The 14,331-nt window shown below is 44.6% G+C and overlaps 1 protein-coding gene across 3 annotated transcripts in view; it reads left to right on the top strand.

The window, feature by feature from the left end:
* Window positions 1-14,331, top strand: part of mrtfba (myocardin related transcription factor Ba) — a 122,010-nt gene that overhangs the window by 15,101 nt on the left and 92,578 nt on the right. Inside the window, exons 4-17 of one of the 3 annotated variants that reach the window (XM_078290957.1) lie at window positions 339-404; window positions 648-703; window positions 1,064-1,139; window positions 1,477-1,638; window positions 1,999-2,174; window positions 2,367-2,510; window positions 2,620-2,867; window positions 3,862-4,039; window positions 4,591-5,661; window positions 6,254-6,382; window positions 6,945-7,097; window positions 7,779-7,916; window positions 8,072-8,207; window positions 8,466-9,013. In XM_078290957.1, coding sequence (XP_078147083.1) covers window positions 339-404; window positions 648-703; window positions 1,064-1,139; window positions 1,477-1,638; window positions 1,999-2,174; window positions 2,367-2,510; window positions 2,620-2,867; window positions 3,862-4,039; window positions 4,591-5,661; window positions 6,254-6,382; window positions 6,945-7,097; window positions 7,779-7,916; window positions 8,072-8,207; window positions 8,466-8,980 — 3,248 coding nt within the window. In that variant the 3' untranslated portion in view covers window positions 8,981-9,013. Of the gene's footprint in view, window positions 1-338; window positions 405-647; window positions 704-1,063; window positions 1,140-1,476; window positions 1,639-1,998; window positions 2,175-2,366; window positions 2,511-2,619; window positions 2,868-3,861; window positions 4,040-4,590; window positions 5,662-6,253; window positions 6,383-6,944; window positions 7,098-7,778; window positions 7,917-8,071; window positions 8,208-8,465; window positions 13,713-14,331 lie in introns of those variants that run through there. The other 2 variants (XM_071899438.2, XM_071899437.2) reach the window with 2 other exon arrangements.

Genomic DNA, 14,331 nt, shown 5'->3' with positions numbered 1-14,331 from the left:
CTACAGAGCAGGATATGAGTGGTATTTGGGGGATGGAAGGGGGGGGGAGGGTGCTAGTAGTGTGTGATTACCTCTTCAGTTTCATTCCTTTTTATTTTCCCTCTTGCTTTTCTTATTCTTCTTTATCTCTTCCCTCCTCTTCATTTTCTTCTTCCCTCTCCTCTTCCTCCCTTTCCTCTTGTTTTGTCTTCTTCCTCCTGTTTTCTTCTTCTTCCTCTTGTCTTTCCTCTACTTCTTTCTCATTTCTTTCCCTTTTTGTCCTCCTTTGTGTTCTGTCACGATCAGAATGGCTCTTCCCTCCTTCATAACAGCTTGTCTCACCTCTCTCTCTCTTCCAGTGCTGCAGTTGAGGCTACAGCAGCGGCGAACCCGGGAGCAGCTGGTGGACCAGGGCATCATGCCACGTGAGTACAGGCACTGCCAGTCGTCCATTACTCACACAGTCGTCCCCTAGCCTCTACACAGAAACGCTAAATTAGTGTGGGTGGGCATATAACATCAACAAAGTGCCAACTCTGGTTCATACTGATAAGAGTGGCATAATAAACATGTTTGATATAACATCATTTATCTGGATGGTATTATTTATCAATAACATATTGTTTGGAATGATGTGCAGCGATGAAACTGTTGTGTATATATTGCAGCTCTGAAGAGTCCGGCGGCTTTCCATGGGCAGATTCGCAGCTTGGAGAGAGCCAGGGTGAGACACACAATTTCAGAAATAAGCAGTTAGATTTTGGCTCTAGAGGTAGAGGGAACGCATTCCTGGGTTGTTGAGCTTCTGGATGCAGCAACACAGAACTTCAATAACAAGACAATGCATGCTCGTAGCCACAATGTTGAAACATACTTTTCTAAAAAAAAAAAAAAAAAAAATTCCACAGCAGAATGTCTGTGCCCTTGATGAAGACATTCTCTTGTTTAAACATTTTTTTAAAATGCGTTGAATAAAAATATGATTTGCATCAAGGCTGCAGAAGTGTGGTTTGTGCAATTTTGAAACGAGAGTATGGAAATTGGCAATTTCTCTGACCGTGCTGTGTCTTTTCCCTCTCTTTAGACAGAGAATTTCCTGAAACATAAGATCCGCAGTCGTCCAGAGAGAGCAGAGCTGGTCAGGATGCACATCCTCCAAGGTACTGATACACTAATTCACTTTTGCTAGATTGCAATTGCTAGACAAAATGAGATACTGAGGGATGCTCTGTTTACACTTATTGGGCCGAAATGTAGAATTAACACCCTTTATCATAATAAGGTGTCCAATTACAATTTTAGCTCTGAATTATGCAGCAGAAACAACATGGGGTTCAAATCAGCACCAGACGTGGAGCCATAAACAAAATCACCCCCAACCAGCACTGCTGGAAACTGTGTCGCACTCTAAGAAATAACTGACAAGCTACCCGTAAGCTCATATTAGACATTGCAGTCTCTTGATGTCTTCTTCCGATGTGTGTGTGTGTTTTCCAGAAACGGGGGCGGAGCCCTCGTTACAGGCCACCCAGATGAAGCTGAAGCGCGCCCGGCTGGCTGACAACCTGAACGAGAAGATCGCCCAGCGGCCCGGCCCCATGGAGCTGGTGGAGAAGAACATCCTGCCGGTGGACTCCAGCGTCAAAGAGGCCATCATCGGTGAGAGAAGGGGGGAAGGAAATTTAGGCGGAAGGTTTTGCTCTCCGTGGACAGTCGGTACGAGCAACTTGAGCAACTGTTGCAATGAATCAAGAAAGAATACTCATGAGCAGTTTTGACTGAGAAGTTTTTACCGTTGGAGGAGTAACTTAATTAAAAAACAGAAATTTCTGTAATCGACTTTTTTACTTTTTGACTTCTTTATTCCTATCAGTTGTGTTTGACTCATTATTGCACATTATTACAGGCAGAGTTTCAATGAATTTAGGAAGGTAGAAAGACAATGTGACTGAAAACTACAGATATCATGTAATTTTTCCTCTAACCATGATATGTTACTATGCTGTCTCCTATCATCAGTGGGCCAGGTGAACTATCCCAAGGTGTTGGATGAAGACAGCAGCGACGCTCTGTCCCCGGAGCAGCCGGCCAGCCAGGAGTCCCAGAGTTCAGTCCCGTCACCTGGGGACATCAAGGTGCTGGAGACCCTCTCTCCAGCCCCGGCACCTCCACTGCTACCCAGCACCATGCTGCAGGTGAGACAGAGTGTTAGTAATACTGGAGTTTGTGTATGTATTGCCTGCAGCCTCCACTGCCTGATAGCTCCCTGATAGCTCCTAAAGGTTTATGTAACTTCATAACATTGTTTGATGTTGGACTTGACAGTGTTTATAAGAATTCAGTGTCTGCATTGCAGATATGAGCGTGTTTTTGTTCTGCTCCCTCAGGCCCTCCCAGTTGTTACACAAGCGACTACAGAGTTCCTGAAAGTTTTCTCTGCCAATGAGCAGCCTGCCAGCCGCCCAGCTCCCACCTTCACTCAGCCAATCACAACAGTTGCTCCCTCAAAACCGGGCCCAACATTGGTCAAAGTACGGGCAAGAAATATAATCAAGATATATCAAGAAATATAACCTGACATGTTTTTGTGAATACTTGAATGCTCTCTTTATGGTAAGAATATCTTTCCTCCCGCAACAGCAAAGCCAGCCGAAGCAGCCGTCAGAGAAGAGTCGCAGTAAGAAGGGCAAGGAGCCGAAGTCCAGGGTGAAGAAGCTGAAGTACCACCAGTACGTTCCTCCAGACCAGAAGCAGGAGGCCAGCGAAGCTCCCATGGACTCGTCTTATGCCCGACTGCTGCAGCAGCAGCAGCTGTTTCTCCAGCTGCAGATCCTCAGCCAGCAACAGCAGCACTACAACTATCAGACTATATTACCTGCACCACTCAAGTAGGTTTAAAAACCAAAAAACAACTACAAAATTTCATTTCCTGCACTAAAATAATGTTTTAAAACTACAAATACCAGGCTATACTGAGGGACTGCAGCGTGACTTAGTGGTTAGAGTAAAGGTTTATTGAAGGGCTCCAACCCCAAAAAAGGAAAAAAAAAAAAAAAGAATAAAATAAGAAATAGAATCAACAAGCAAATGGTGTAAAATGGTCAATATAACATAAAATGAGACCTATGTGCACAACTACACAAAAGTAGAAACTCTGACTGCTATGACAATTGAGGGAATGAACGTACATTGGAAAAAAAGATGCCTTATTATGTGCCTTAATCAAGCATATAATATCGCCTGATTATATTATAATTTTACTACCTGTTCCATTGAGGTATACCGACCGAAAATTATGGCTTTTCAAGGATAATTTCCGCTATTATATTATGTTAAAAATGCACCTTTTTCCCTCGGTAGGCAAGGCTCGGCTCCATGACTCAGACTTCCCCCATTATTTTTCTTCCTACTCCCACAATGATTGTCTGAAAACGGCTGAAAAGCAAGCCAAATATTGTTGTTTTCAATGACCCAGAGGGCCATTAGCTAGTTTCCAATAACAACCCTCCATCTAATGATATTAATAACCAACAGGATGTTGTTCCCCATCTGCTGTTTTCATAAATGTCCTCTCAGAGGCTGCATGGCCGAGCTGCCTTTGAACTGCGCTCAGGTATTGTCGTTTGGTTGACTGGCTTTGTTAGTGAGGCGCAGGGCACAGGATGGACGGCCCGTTCATAATGAGAACAGATTTCCTCTCTCTTATCCTTTCTCTCCCTCTCTTTCTCTCTCTTTCTCCAAATTATTATGCTTCTCGTTGGTGTACCTTTCCTCTTTCTCCCACTTCCTCTTTCTCTCTCTTTCATGTGATATGATTATTGCCTCGAATGACAATGACCTCAACTTCAACCATTTCTTTGTTTTCTTTCTTTCTGTCTTTAGACCGGTGGCAGAGGGTCAGGGCAGCAGTGCCAGCAGCCTGCCAACCTCCATCGTAGTATCTTTGCCCACCGCCCCTCCTCCCCCTCCTCCGGCTCCGGCCCTGACTCCGGCTCGGCCCAACAACTCGCTGTCCAACCGCAAGCCGGGCGTCCTGCCTGCCAACCTGGAGGAGATGAAGGTATTTAGAAACCCAGTTGTACCAGCAATCATAGGCGAATAGGACTGCTGACCCTTTTAGCTTGAAACGGCATGCTCAGGCTTGATACATCCCACTCAGTTGTTCAAAAACCAAATTACATCAGGATATTACACAAAGGAATGTTTTCATAGGATGCTGCCCATTGTACACAAAACTAGCAATAACAGATTTTCAGGTTTCATATAGCAAAAATACCTGAGAGGGCGTTATGTTCTACATTTACTGTCAGTCATATTTTACTAACTGAAAAGCTTTCTTTCTCAAAGTAGTGTGGAATAAAAAAATATAAGAAAATAAGAAAGATCAATAACTAGCTCCCTCCTTACCAAAAGAGCTGCCATTGCAACCAATAAAGCATGGGCAGCTGTGTTTTCTCGGAATCATCGGCGCCGTCAGAAGTTATCTTTGACCTATCAGATTACTTCTGCAAAACGAATTTTTTTTTCTAATAATAGTTACACACCGGCATTTATAATTACCTGTATTCCTCTCTAAAATTGATGATGACATGATTGTAAATGCCTTCCCAGGTGGCTGAGCTGAAAATGGAGCTGAAGCTGCGCGGCCTCCCTGTGTCAGGAACAAAGACGGATCTGATCGAGAGACTGAAGCCCTTCCAGGACAGCCCCAGCACCCCTGCTCCCACCTCCGCTCCTGCCTCCGCCCCTCCCACCCTCTCCTCCATCCCCATGGAGGTCACCAGCACCAACACCGCCCCTGCCATATTCCTTCCCGCCCAGCAGGTGGCTCTAGAGAGCATGGGCTCCACTCCTCCAGTCTCGCCCGTTCCCATCGAGCCCTCCATCCTCCAGCAGGATCTAGGGATGTCTGAGGCTCTTTGTGACCTGCAGATGGTGATCTCCGGCCGGGCAGGCGCAGGGTCCTCGCCCCTCCGGCCTCCTCATGTCCCGGAGGAAAAGGACAGGAGGCTCCATGAGAAGGAGCGACAGATCGAAGAGCTGATGAGGAAGCTGGAGCACGAGCAGAGGTTGGTGGAGGAGCTGAAGATGCAGCTGGAGGTGGAGAAGAGGGGACAAGGAGGTCCCACCACTGACCCCGCCTCTGTACCCTCCAAACTCACTCCTGTACAAACTGTCCTGAACTCGAATATGGTCAAAATGGAGGGCCGAGTCCTCTCAAACTGTTCAACCACTGCCGCCTCCATTACAAACTCTCTCCTAGGCTCCCAGGCTCTCACAAACCACCTGCCAACGATGGTGAAGTTGGAAGATGTGACTGTCTCTGCCGGCAAGCCGCTCCAGCTCCAGCACCAGCACCAGGCCCAGCTCCTCAGCCAGATCCAAGCCCAGGCCAAGCCCCAAGCAACCTCCAGCCCACAATTAGTCTCCCAGCCCCAGAGAAGTCCCAAACTGCAGGCCCAGTCCCAGCAGGCGGCTCCCAGCCTGCAGCAGTTCTTTATCAGCCACCAGGGCGGGGTGTCCCAGGTGCTGGGCCAGCCCCAGACCCTGCTGGCCGGGCCGGGTCAGCCTCAGACTCTACTGACCACCACCGGCCAGTCTGGAACGCAGATCCTCCTCCCAGTCTCACTGCCCAGCAACGCCACCACAATCCAGCTGCCTACCACCACTGTCAGCCTGCAGGTACGTTAGGAGACACATACAGCAGCGTAATATCTATCTAAGGATGGGATGATATGCTAATCTCACGATACGATTCGATACGTGACATGGGGTTCACGATTCGATGCAACCACGACATGACGTAATAAATAAAAGTTCAAAGACAACAAAGTATGACTGTGCAGAATTATGTTTATTTCTGAGACACAAATCTTCCTAGCAATGGCATTTGCTTGCTAAAATGTAAACAACAATTAAAAATGTTATTGCAAAGTGCAAATATAATTTGGATGGAGAGCTTGTGAAATTGTGATGAGCAAGTCGTCTCATTTGTGATTACTACAGCAGAATGAAATGGAGCTAATATCATGATTCATTTTTCTGCACCACGATACATATTGTCACTTTTTTGTATTGCGATGTATTGAATTTCGTTTTGAATCCCTACCTGTAATCTTGTTAAAGCATCATATTTGTGTGCTTTAGTGTGTTGACATTTTTGGTTTTTAGCCAGCGCTAACAAATTCAACTTCTTATGATGAGACAAACTACAGTAGCAGAATTGGATGCGTAGTCTCAGGTTTTTACAGTTTCTATTTCCTCTGAATCTCAGCCTGTGCTCCAGGCTACAATGTCAAATCCAGCACCAGGTCTGGTCCAGGCTTCAGTTCCTCAGCTGCAGAGCAACAAGATGGAGACGGCATCCGCCCAGCAGTTAACCAACCACAACCCGCTGCTACAGGTCAGCCACACCACATCACTTGCTGCTTTTCTGTGGGAAATAGTGACTCAATGAGTTTCACTAATGCATCATTTTGCCTGTGTGTCTGCTGTGCTTCTGGAGTATGAGTTTTCCCAGAACTGGTATTTTGTAGCGTTTGGCGTCGTATTTACTATCATCAGCTTGCATAAAAGTCGAAAAGTCATGTCAGAACTTTTTTATTTACTTTCAGATTAAACTTGCTTTACATTTTACCAGAAAATCATACTCCAGATGACTTAAGATGATCATGCTGCATGTGACAGCAGGGGAAGTTGTGTATCAGTAAAACATGTCCTATGGGAAATACTTGCTGTATCTTCTCTTCCCTTTCTTCAAACGAACCAATAACGGCTAATCTAAAACAAAAAAAAGTTTACTTGTCTAGAATTATTGCATTTTTAACAACTTGAAGTGTTGTTTTTTCTCTCTCTTTTTTTGCTGTGGTATCGCAGAACTGAACACATCATACATGGGCTGGTATCAGCACAAAAGTCAAATTTTTCTGTTGCGTCAACACTACTCTCTGACTGTGTCCCGACAGACTTTAACAATGTGCAATAATACTCCTACCGGTTTGGAGAACCAGACTAGACCTGAGATGAGTCCCCAGTGTTTCCTGAGGAGTTCCCCAGAGAACAGAGTCTCTCCGCGGGCTTCACCCAACCACACCCTCTCCAACGGACCCCTCCACAAGGTATCAGAACTGAGTGTTTTACCGGAGGGAAAGGGGGAGGGGTTTAGTTTAATTTGGCTCGGTCGCTTGTAGAAATAGCTGGATGCTTTTTGTGATGAGTCAGCATTGAAGCTATCGCACAACAACTCTGTTTCACATACCTGACACAGAACAAGATCCTCCTTTACTTTCTTGAAATGTGCCCACGTTGGGCTTTTGTGTGGCTTTGACAGTGACATAATTGCTTCTGCTGGAGGATGAGTACAAAATAACACAAGAGAGAGCGTGGAGGTTTTTGCATTTTTTGTTTTGTATATGATATCAGAAGCTCTCTAGCAGCTGGTCTACAGCCACAGCTTATACTCAGCTTGAGAATTACAGTTAGCTCCGCTCTTTTATAATTGTTTAAATGACGTATCTCAGTATTTAAAAAAGAACATGTTAATGGCCAAATTACCAAAGTCGATGTTGGTCCCCGCGAATAACTATTCAAATATTCATTATTTTTGACCCGCTCCTAAATATTTCATTATTACAGTTTCCTCAGACAGTGGCTGGTTCTCAATGTGCTCATGTTCTTTCTTTCTTTTCTTTCTCTCTCTCTCTCTCTCTCTCTCTCTCTCTCTCTCTCTCTCTCTCTCTCTCTCTCTCTCTCTCTCTCTCTCTCTCTCTCTCTCTCTCTCTCTCTCTCTCGACTCTCAGTCTTCCTCTCCGTCCCAGCCTACCTTCATCCTCCAGTCCACCTCCCTGGTTCCCCAGCCTCCCAAGACCAGAGAGCCCCCCCGCTATGAGGAGGCCGTCAAACAGAGCCGCAACCTGCACATCAACAATGTTTCACAGGTTAGACACACACACACACTCATATCCACTACTACCACAACACACACACACACACACACCAGACGTCACCTAATCTGTGCTGGTCGTTTTGTCCAGTTCTAGACTGTATCCTTCAGAATACAGACAAAAGTATTAATGTCTGAATCTGTTTTCAGTTGACGGCCTTGAAGAATCGTTACGCTATTGGTCACGCAGCTCCACATCTCTCACCTGATTGGCTCTCTTCTCAGGTTCCCACGGCAACCAGCCAGCAAATGGATGACTTGTTTGACATCCTTATAGAGAGTGGAGGTAAGGCAGCACTCACACTGACAAACACACACACACACACACTGACACCAGACTCCGACACATTCTCTGTAGTATGAGCAAATATACAGAAATCCAAAGGACTGTGGAAACTGTTAGAACTCTTTTCTATCTATTTCTATTCTTTGCTATCGGCAGCCTCAATCCAAAAATATCGGTATTGGCCTTGAAAAACCCCATAATGGTTGAACCTTAATGCTAATCCATGTTTTCATACCCTGTGCCTTCTCCCCTCTCCAGAGATCACCCCGTTCATCCAGCAGGACCCTCCAGCGTCTCTCCCCAAGACCCTGCCTGTCACGGCCAACATCACCACCCTGCCGGTGAGCACCGCCCTCTCCAGACCGCCTCCCCAGATCCAGCTGGCCCCCCCGCCCGCCCTGAGCCCCGCGGCCGACCCCAGCCTGCACAGCCTCTCCTCCCTGGCCACCGACAACCAGCTGGAGGCCTTCCTGGAGGGGACGCTGGCCGGGACCTCCCCGGCGTCCGACCCCCGCACCCTGGGCCTGATGGAGGAGCTGCAGGCCCAGCTGATGGAGCAGCAGCCCTACTCCCCCATGGACACGTCGGAGCTGTCCTTCTGCGACTCGTCCTCGCCCCCCTCCTCCATCCACATGGGCCTGTCCGACCCGGCGCTGGACAATATGGAGTGGCTGGACCTCACCATGCCTCCGGGGCCCGCGGGGGCGCTCACACCGCTGGGGATCCCAACGGACTTCCTGGACACACACGACCTGCAGCTGCACTGGGACTGACGGACGGACAGACAGATTGATGGATGGATGGATGTGAAAGGCAAGAGAAACGCTGAGGGCAGAGGATTGGTGGAGCAGCTGAGCTAGGAGTGAGGGATGGATGGAGGAAGAGAGATTGACAACAGACGAGGAGAAGAGTGGTTGAGTTTGAAAGGTTTAAAAGAGAAGCAAAAATCAGTATCTGGAAGAAGTTTGTGGGGAAAAAAAACCTGTGGCATTTCTGTGCCATGTCTCTCTCAGTAGTACATCTATACTGTATAGACTTTAATACTCCCACTATACTACAGTATGAGTCACAGTACAGGCTGTGCACTAATTCAAATTGAACTACAAGCAAGAATTTGCACAGCTTTAGTTGAGAAAAAAGGTTGTATCATGGCTGAACAGCCGGGGAAAACGTCATCACTACGGTGATGTAATCATGTAGGATTTGTGATAAAGGGATTTTAAACAAAGAGTAGACTTTTACGATGTCATGATTTTAGTGATCATTTGCGGAGACAAGGAGACAGAGCCAAATGAATACTGGTGGCACAGACTGTGTATGTAAATACTGTTTAAACCACACTTGTAAAACTTTACTTTTACTAGGATAGGATAGCCTGAATATTATGGGGTAGCTCAGATTGCCCAATTGTCTCTACTGCAGGTTTGGCCAGTGTTCAGAAAAGCACAAGCCTGGCCGGGACTGTTGGCTCACAGTGAAGACTGAGTCTGTCGTACTGTGTTAGCACAGTAACACAACATGAGAATACTACAGGGTCTGGACCTAGTTGATAACCATTGCTCCACTGAAGCATACTGTGCCATACTAGGTTATAAAAGCTGGTGGGTTCAACAAAACAAAAACAACTGTGCCACTCTAAATGACATTTTGCTGACTACAGATTGAGCCTAGCTCTGGATTACAAAACCACTTTGAATGGAGGGTGGATTCCCACAGAAGATGTGTTCTAGTCTAGGATTAGGCTGTAATCTGTGTCTGGGACATCAGTGCTTTATAGAAGCTTTATGGTGTCTATACAGCCTCAGCTACTTACCGCCTGGCCTGGGAAAGCTCATACTTCCAGTCCAAGGGCTTTCAAACACTTTGAGAAGACTTGAGCCTGTCCGGAGCTCTGGACAGGAGGGTCTTCAGACTGAGGGACGGTCGGTTCAGTCGGCTCCCTTTAGGATTCAAAGCCAGACATGCTGTCAGTCACTGACACGTGTTTTAAAGGGATTCCTTAACCATGACTTTTAGCTGAGAAGAGGTGAAGCCTCTGTTCACACTGGTCCTCTTACTACAGTATACAACATGGATTTCATGTTTCCTGACTAATCTGATACGTTGTATCAGATGAGACTGTTTTCTTCTGACCTATCACGACCCTCCGGTCAAGCTGATGAACCAATGAACTGACTCTAAGAACAAAGACTCGACTCCTGTCAGATGACGACTGGAGGAGGCTCCTCCCACTCTGTGAGAGCTATGCACTAAAGAGGCGGAGAAATCGGACGACGCGCCTCGTTCACCTCAGAACAAGGAAATGTGAACTTTGCGTATCCAAGGCGATTGGTAAAACGAAATGATCGATACAGATCATGATCAGCGTAACGATCATATTTTGACCATGTGGCCAATTGCTCGCTCCTCTGCTCCAGAGATCCTGCAGTTATTGTCCAAGTCTATCTTATTTTGAATGTATCTTCGAATCGATCGAAAAATAAGACTTTACTTACAATGTTGGCAGCTTTTTTTTTTTCTCGTGATAGAAAACTGACATACAACAGTGGCAAGGGAACAAATGCCAGTCTATGAGACATGCAGGCACACGTCAATAACACGTGAACTGTGTGTGTGCTGCAGAGATTACAAGTTATAATGTGGCGTAAAGATGTCTTTGGAGAGGGTGCGCTTTATATCTAGCTGTCCTAAAGTGTCTCTGCACTTTGTGTGTGTCAGGGTGGGAAATTACTGTGCCACCAGCCACCAATCAAATGCTGGTTAAATGTTTTGCCTGTGGCTGGTAAGTTAGTCTACTCCACCAGCCGCTGTGGCAGGTAACCAACCATCATTTGAAGGTCTTGTGCTATTCTAAAAATAATATTTGGCTGGTGAAATAGTCTAAGAGGCTGGTGAATTTTGGGATGCACCAGCCACTGTGGCCTGTGGACAAAGAAGTTAGTTTCCTGCCCTTGTGTATGTGTCTGTCTGTCTGTGTGTGTCTGTCTGTGTGTGTGTGTGTGTGTGTGTGTGTGTGTGTGTGAGAGAAAGAAAGATTGGGGGCAAGTAAGCATGTTGATTTATGCGTGTACGTGTGAATTTGTCTTCCTGTCTTTTTTGCATGTACATCTGTGTACGTGTCTCTGTGTGCATGATTGTATTCATGTTTAATCTCGGGCTATTTTGGGCTCTTTCTCAGCCGTCTCCCTCAACTTGTCTGAAGATATTTGGTAAAGTTTAATATCTATAAAACCAAATCATTTGCTATCCAGTTAACATGTTCAAAACCTTACTTTTTAAAAGGCTTCTGATGACTGTTTTTTGCTGTATTGTTCGGTTGGTGTTATACAGTCAAAACGCACAGACACCTTTGAGGTGTGACTAACAGTGGGGCGTGTGAGGCTGTGATACGGTTTAGATGTTTATTTTTGATGGATTGCACCTTTAAAATTATCTTCTCAAGTCCCACTTGCTATGTCATGTCAAACCTAATTATTGAGTTACTGATTGAGTATCTCAGTCCAAATATTCTGGTCAATACTGTATAGGATTGATACAGTTTTACTGTATAGCACTTTGAAATACAATGGCTTTTTTAAATTCTCATTTTTTAATCAATCTTTAGTGAAATCACCTCTACATTTGAACCACTTGAGTTCTGTTATTGCGTCCATGGGCACTAGAGGGCGACACCTCTCTGATTGTTCTGTTGTGGCTTTGTGGCTCATTTTCAATGACAGCTTTTGGTATTTCAGGGTGATTTCTAACAACAAAAAAGTTAAAAGAGGCTATTATTCTCCATTTTTAAACAAGGTTATTTTTCTGCCTGTAAAATGCAATTTTGCTGCTCACGTTGGCAATACTTTAGGGTGACCTAAGCAAATAGTTTCCTGGTTTTGATTGGATGTTGAAAAAAAGCAGGGCCCTTGTAATCGTTACTGTCTGTCTGAAATATGGTGCTCTTGTTGCCGCAGTTCCACTTTTATCATGAGAACAGGCCCAGACACATTAACTGGCAGGTCTGATCGTTCCCAAACTGGATCTTGCTTGCATTGTGATCCAGTGAGCTCGACCACCTGAGAGAATAATGCCAAATACTGCACATTCAACATGTACTATGAAGAGCTTGTGTTGTGTCGTCCGCTTCTGAGCTTGCTTGTATTTCAGTTTGTTTTTTTACATCGCGACAAGAGCTTTTTTTTGTTTTTAAATCCTATGTAGGACGGACAGTAAGAGTCAGTGTTTGATTCATGCTTATCCTTAAGAATTTTTCTAGAGGAGATGATCTTTAATAGTGTTTTTATTAGTCTGTCCGCTTTAGGGCTATCAAAGTAGATATTTTGTTGCCAAAAATGGCAGTGGAACATATTATCATGTTGAGTATCTTTTGTTAATTTCACACATTTTTTTTTCTATTTATCACTTTTTTGGAGGGTGTGTATAAAAGCATTTAATCTTTTTTCAACATATGTAAAATCTGTAAAAGAAAGTTTCATCTGTATATCTTTGGTTTGCAGAGTTTTTTTTTAATTGTATGTTTACTTTTCATATCCAACATACAGAAACCTCTTGGCTGCGGAGCACAGTGAATCTACATACGTATGCTGTGTATTATTTTAGAACTGATTTACTCTCAATCATGTGACACCACTTACCATTGGCCACCATGGTTATTGATTGGCCAGACAGGGACAGCTAAAAGCAATAAGTGTAGTGGCTGCTCTCCCTTGATATACTGTACTGTATGTCTGTATGATCCTGCCTTGATTTTTAACGTAAGAGCCTTTACTACAAAGTAATACAACAGCTTGTGAGTTCCAGTCAAAGCACTTCATATCTGAGTGGTTCATTGGGGGTTCATATCTCTAAAGGGTTGCTAGAAAAACCCCCATATGTTAGAGATTCGTGGAAGTACATGAGTTCGCGAGCCCGTTTATAAAGGGGTTCCTCAGGGAACGTTCTGGGGTTCCCCTTCGATTGCAGTCTGAAGAACCCCTAAAGGTTCCTCGAACTTTTTCTATCAGCTCCTTACTTTTCACAGTGTAAGGAGCTGATAGATATCGGCTTGGGCTTTCCTATAGTCACCCAGGTGTTTGACTTCAGCTCTTCTGATCCTCTTAGTTCTCAAATCATCGTAGTTTTAATTGTCGTACGAAACATTGTCGATTTTTCGGCAGAAGAGCTGAATTTCAGAACCGAACTCTGTACAAGACGTCTCTTCAAAGTAGACGCAGAGATTCAAAGCGGGGGAACCCGGTAGAAGCAGAAGAGGCGTCGAGGTCGTTCATCATCACGTCAGTTTAACGTCCGTCTCCTCTCCCTCTCTTCCACGCCACCACCCATGCCATGCCTCTCGTTGTTTGTACGCCATATGTTTTGCACATTGTGTACATATTTATATAGATGTAATGCATATTTTTATACATGTAACACATCCATGGGCTCTCTCTATTTTGTAAATACTCAAAGATGTATATAAGTACTGTATGCCTTTATGTGTCAATAAAATTTGGTGTACTGTGAAAAGCTCTGGATGACTTATTTTCAGAATAATCCTTGTTTTAATATAATGGAATCATCAATCATTTATAGAGGAATGAAGATGCATGATACTCTCTGCCTCTGTACCAGGGAAACCATTACTTTTGCTTTTTTTATTTACAGCATATGAGCTATAGCCACAAGTCGGATGAAGACCGTAATAAAGAACAGTTCTTTGTCAGTACGTCCTACTGGGTGATACACCAATTTTTGCATATCATGTTTATTCAGGTTCCATTCCCATTTCCCTAATGTTTAGATAACAAACATTCTCCAAATATATTTCCATAATATTTTCAGGTCAACACCTCACTGCTCCTTATCAGATTTGAATGATATTTTTAACAGATAAACCATGTAGCAGTAGAATAACACCAGGAACAATAAGAACAAGACTTGGCATTGTGCAGCTGTAACATGCTATTATTATCATTTGGCATTGCTTCAAAGTGAACACCGTGTTTTAATCCCACTGTTTTGAGATTAGCATATCTCATTCCCTTTTCTGTTTACACATTATCCCATTGTGGATAATGTCACCGCACCAAGAGCTGCAGAGAAATATTTACATTACAGTGTTGCTGAATAAGGTCCATGTTATTCA

This window comes from Centroberyx gerrardi, chromosome 20 (genome assembly GCF_048128805.1).
Source record: "Centroberyx gerrardi isolate f3 chromosome 20, fCenGer3.hap1.cur.20231027, whole genome shotgun sequence".
NCBI lineage: Eukaryota > Metazoa > Chordata > Actinopteri > Beryciformes > Berycidae > Centroberyx > Centroberyx gerrardi.
Note: the sequence above shows the minus strand (reverse complement) of the source record. Positions and strands in the feature narration are given on the sequence as shown.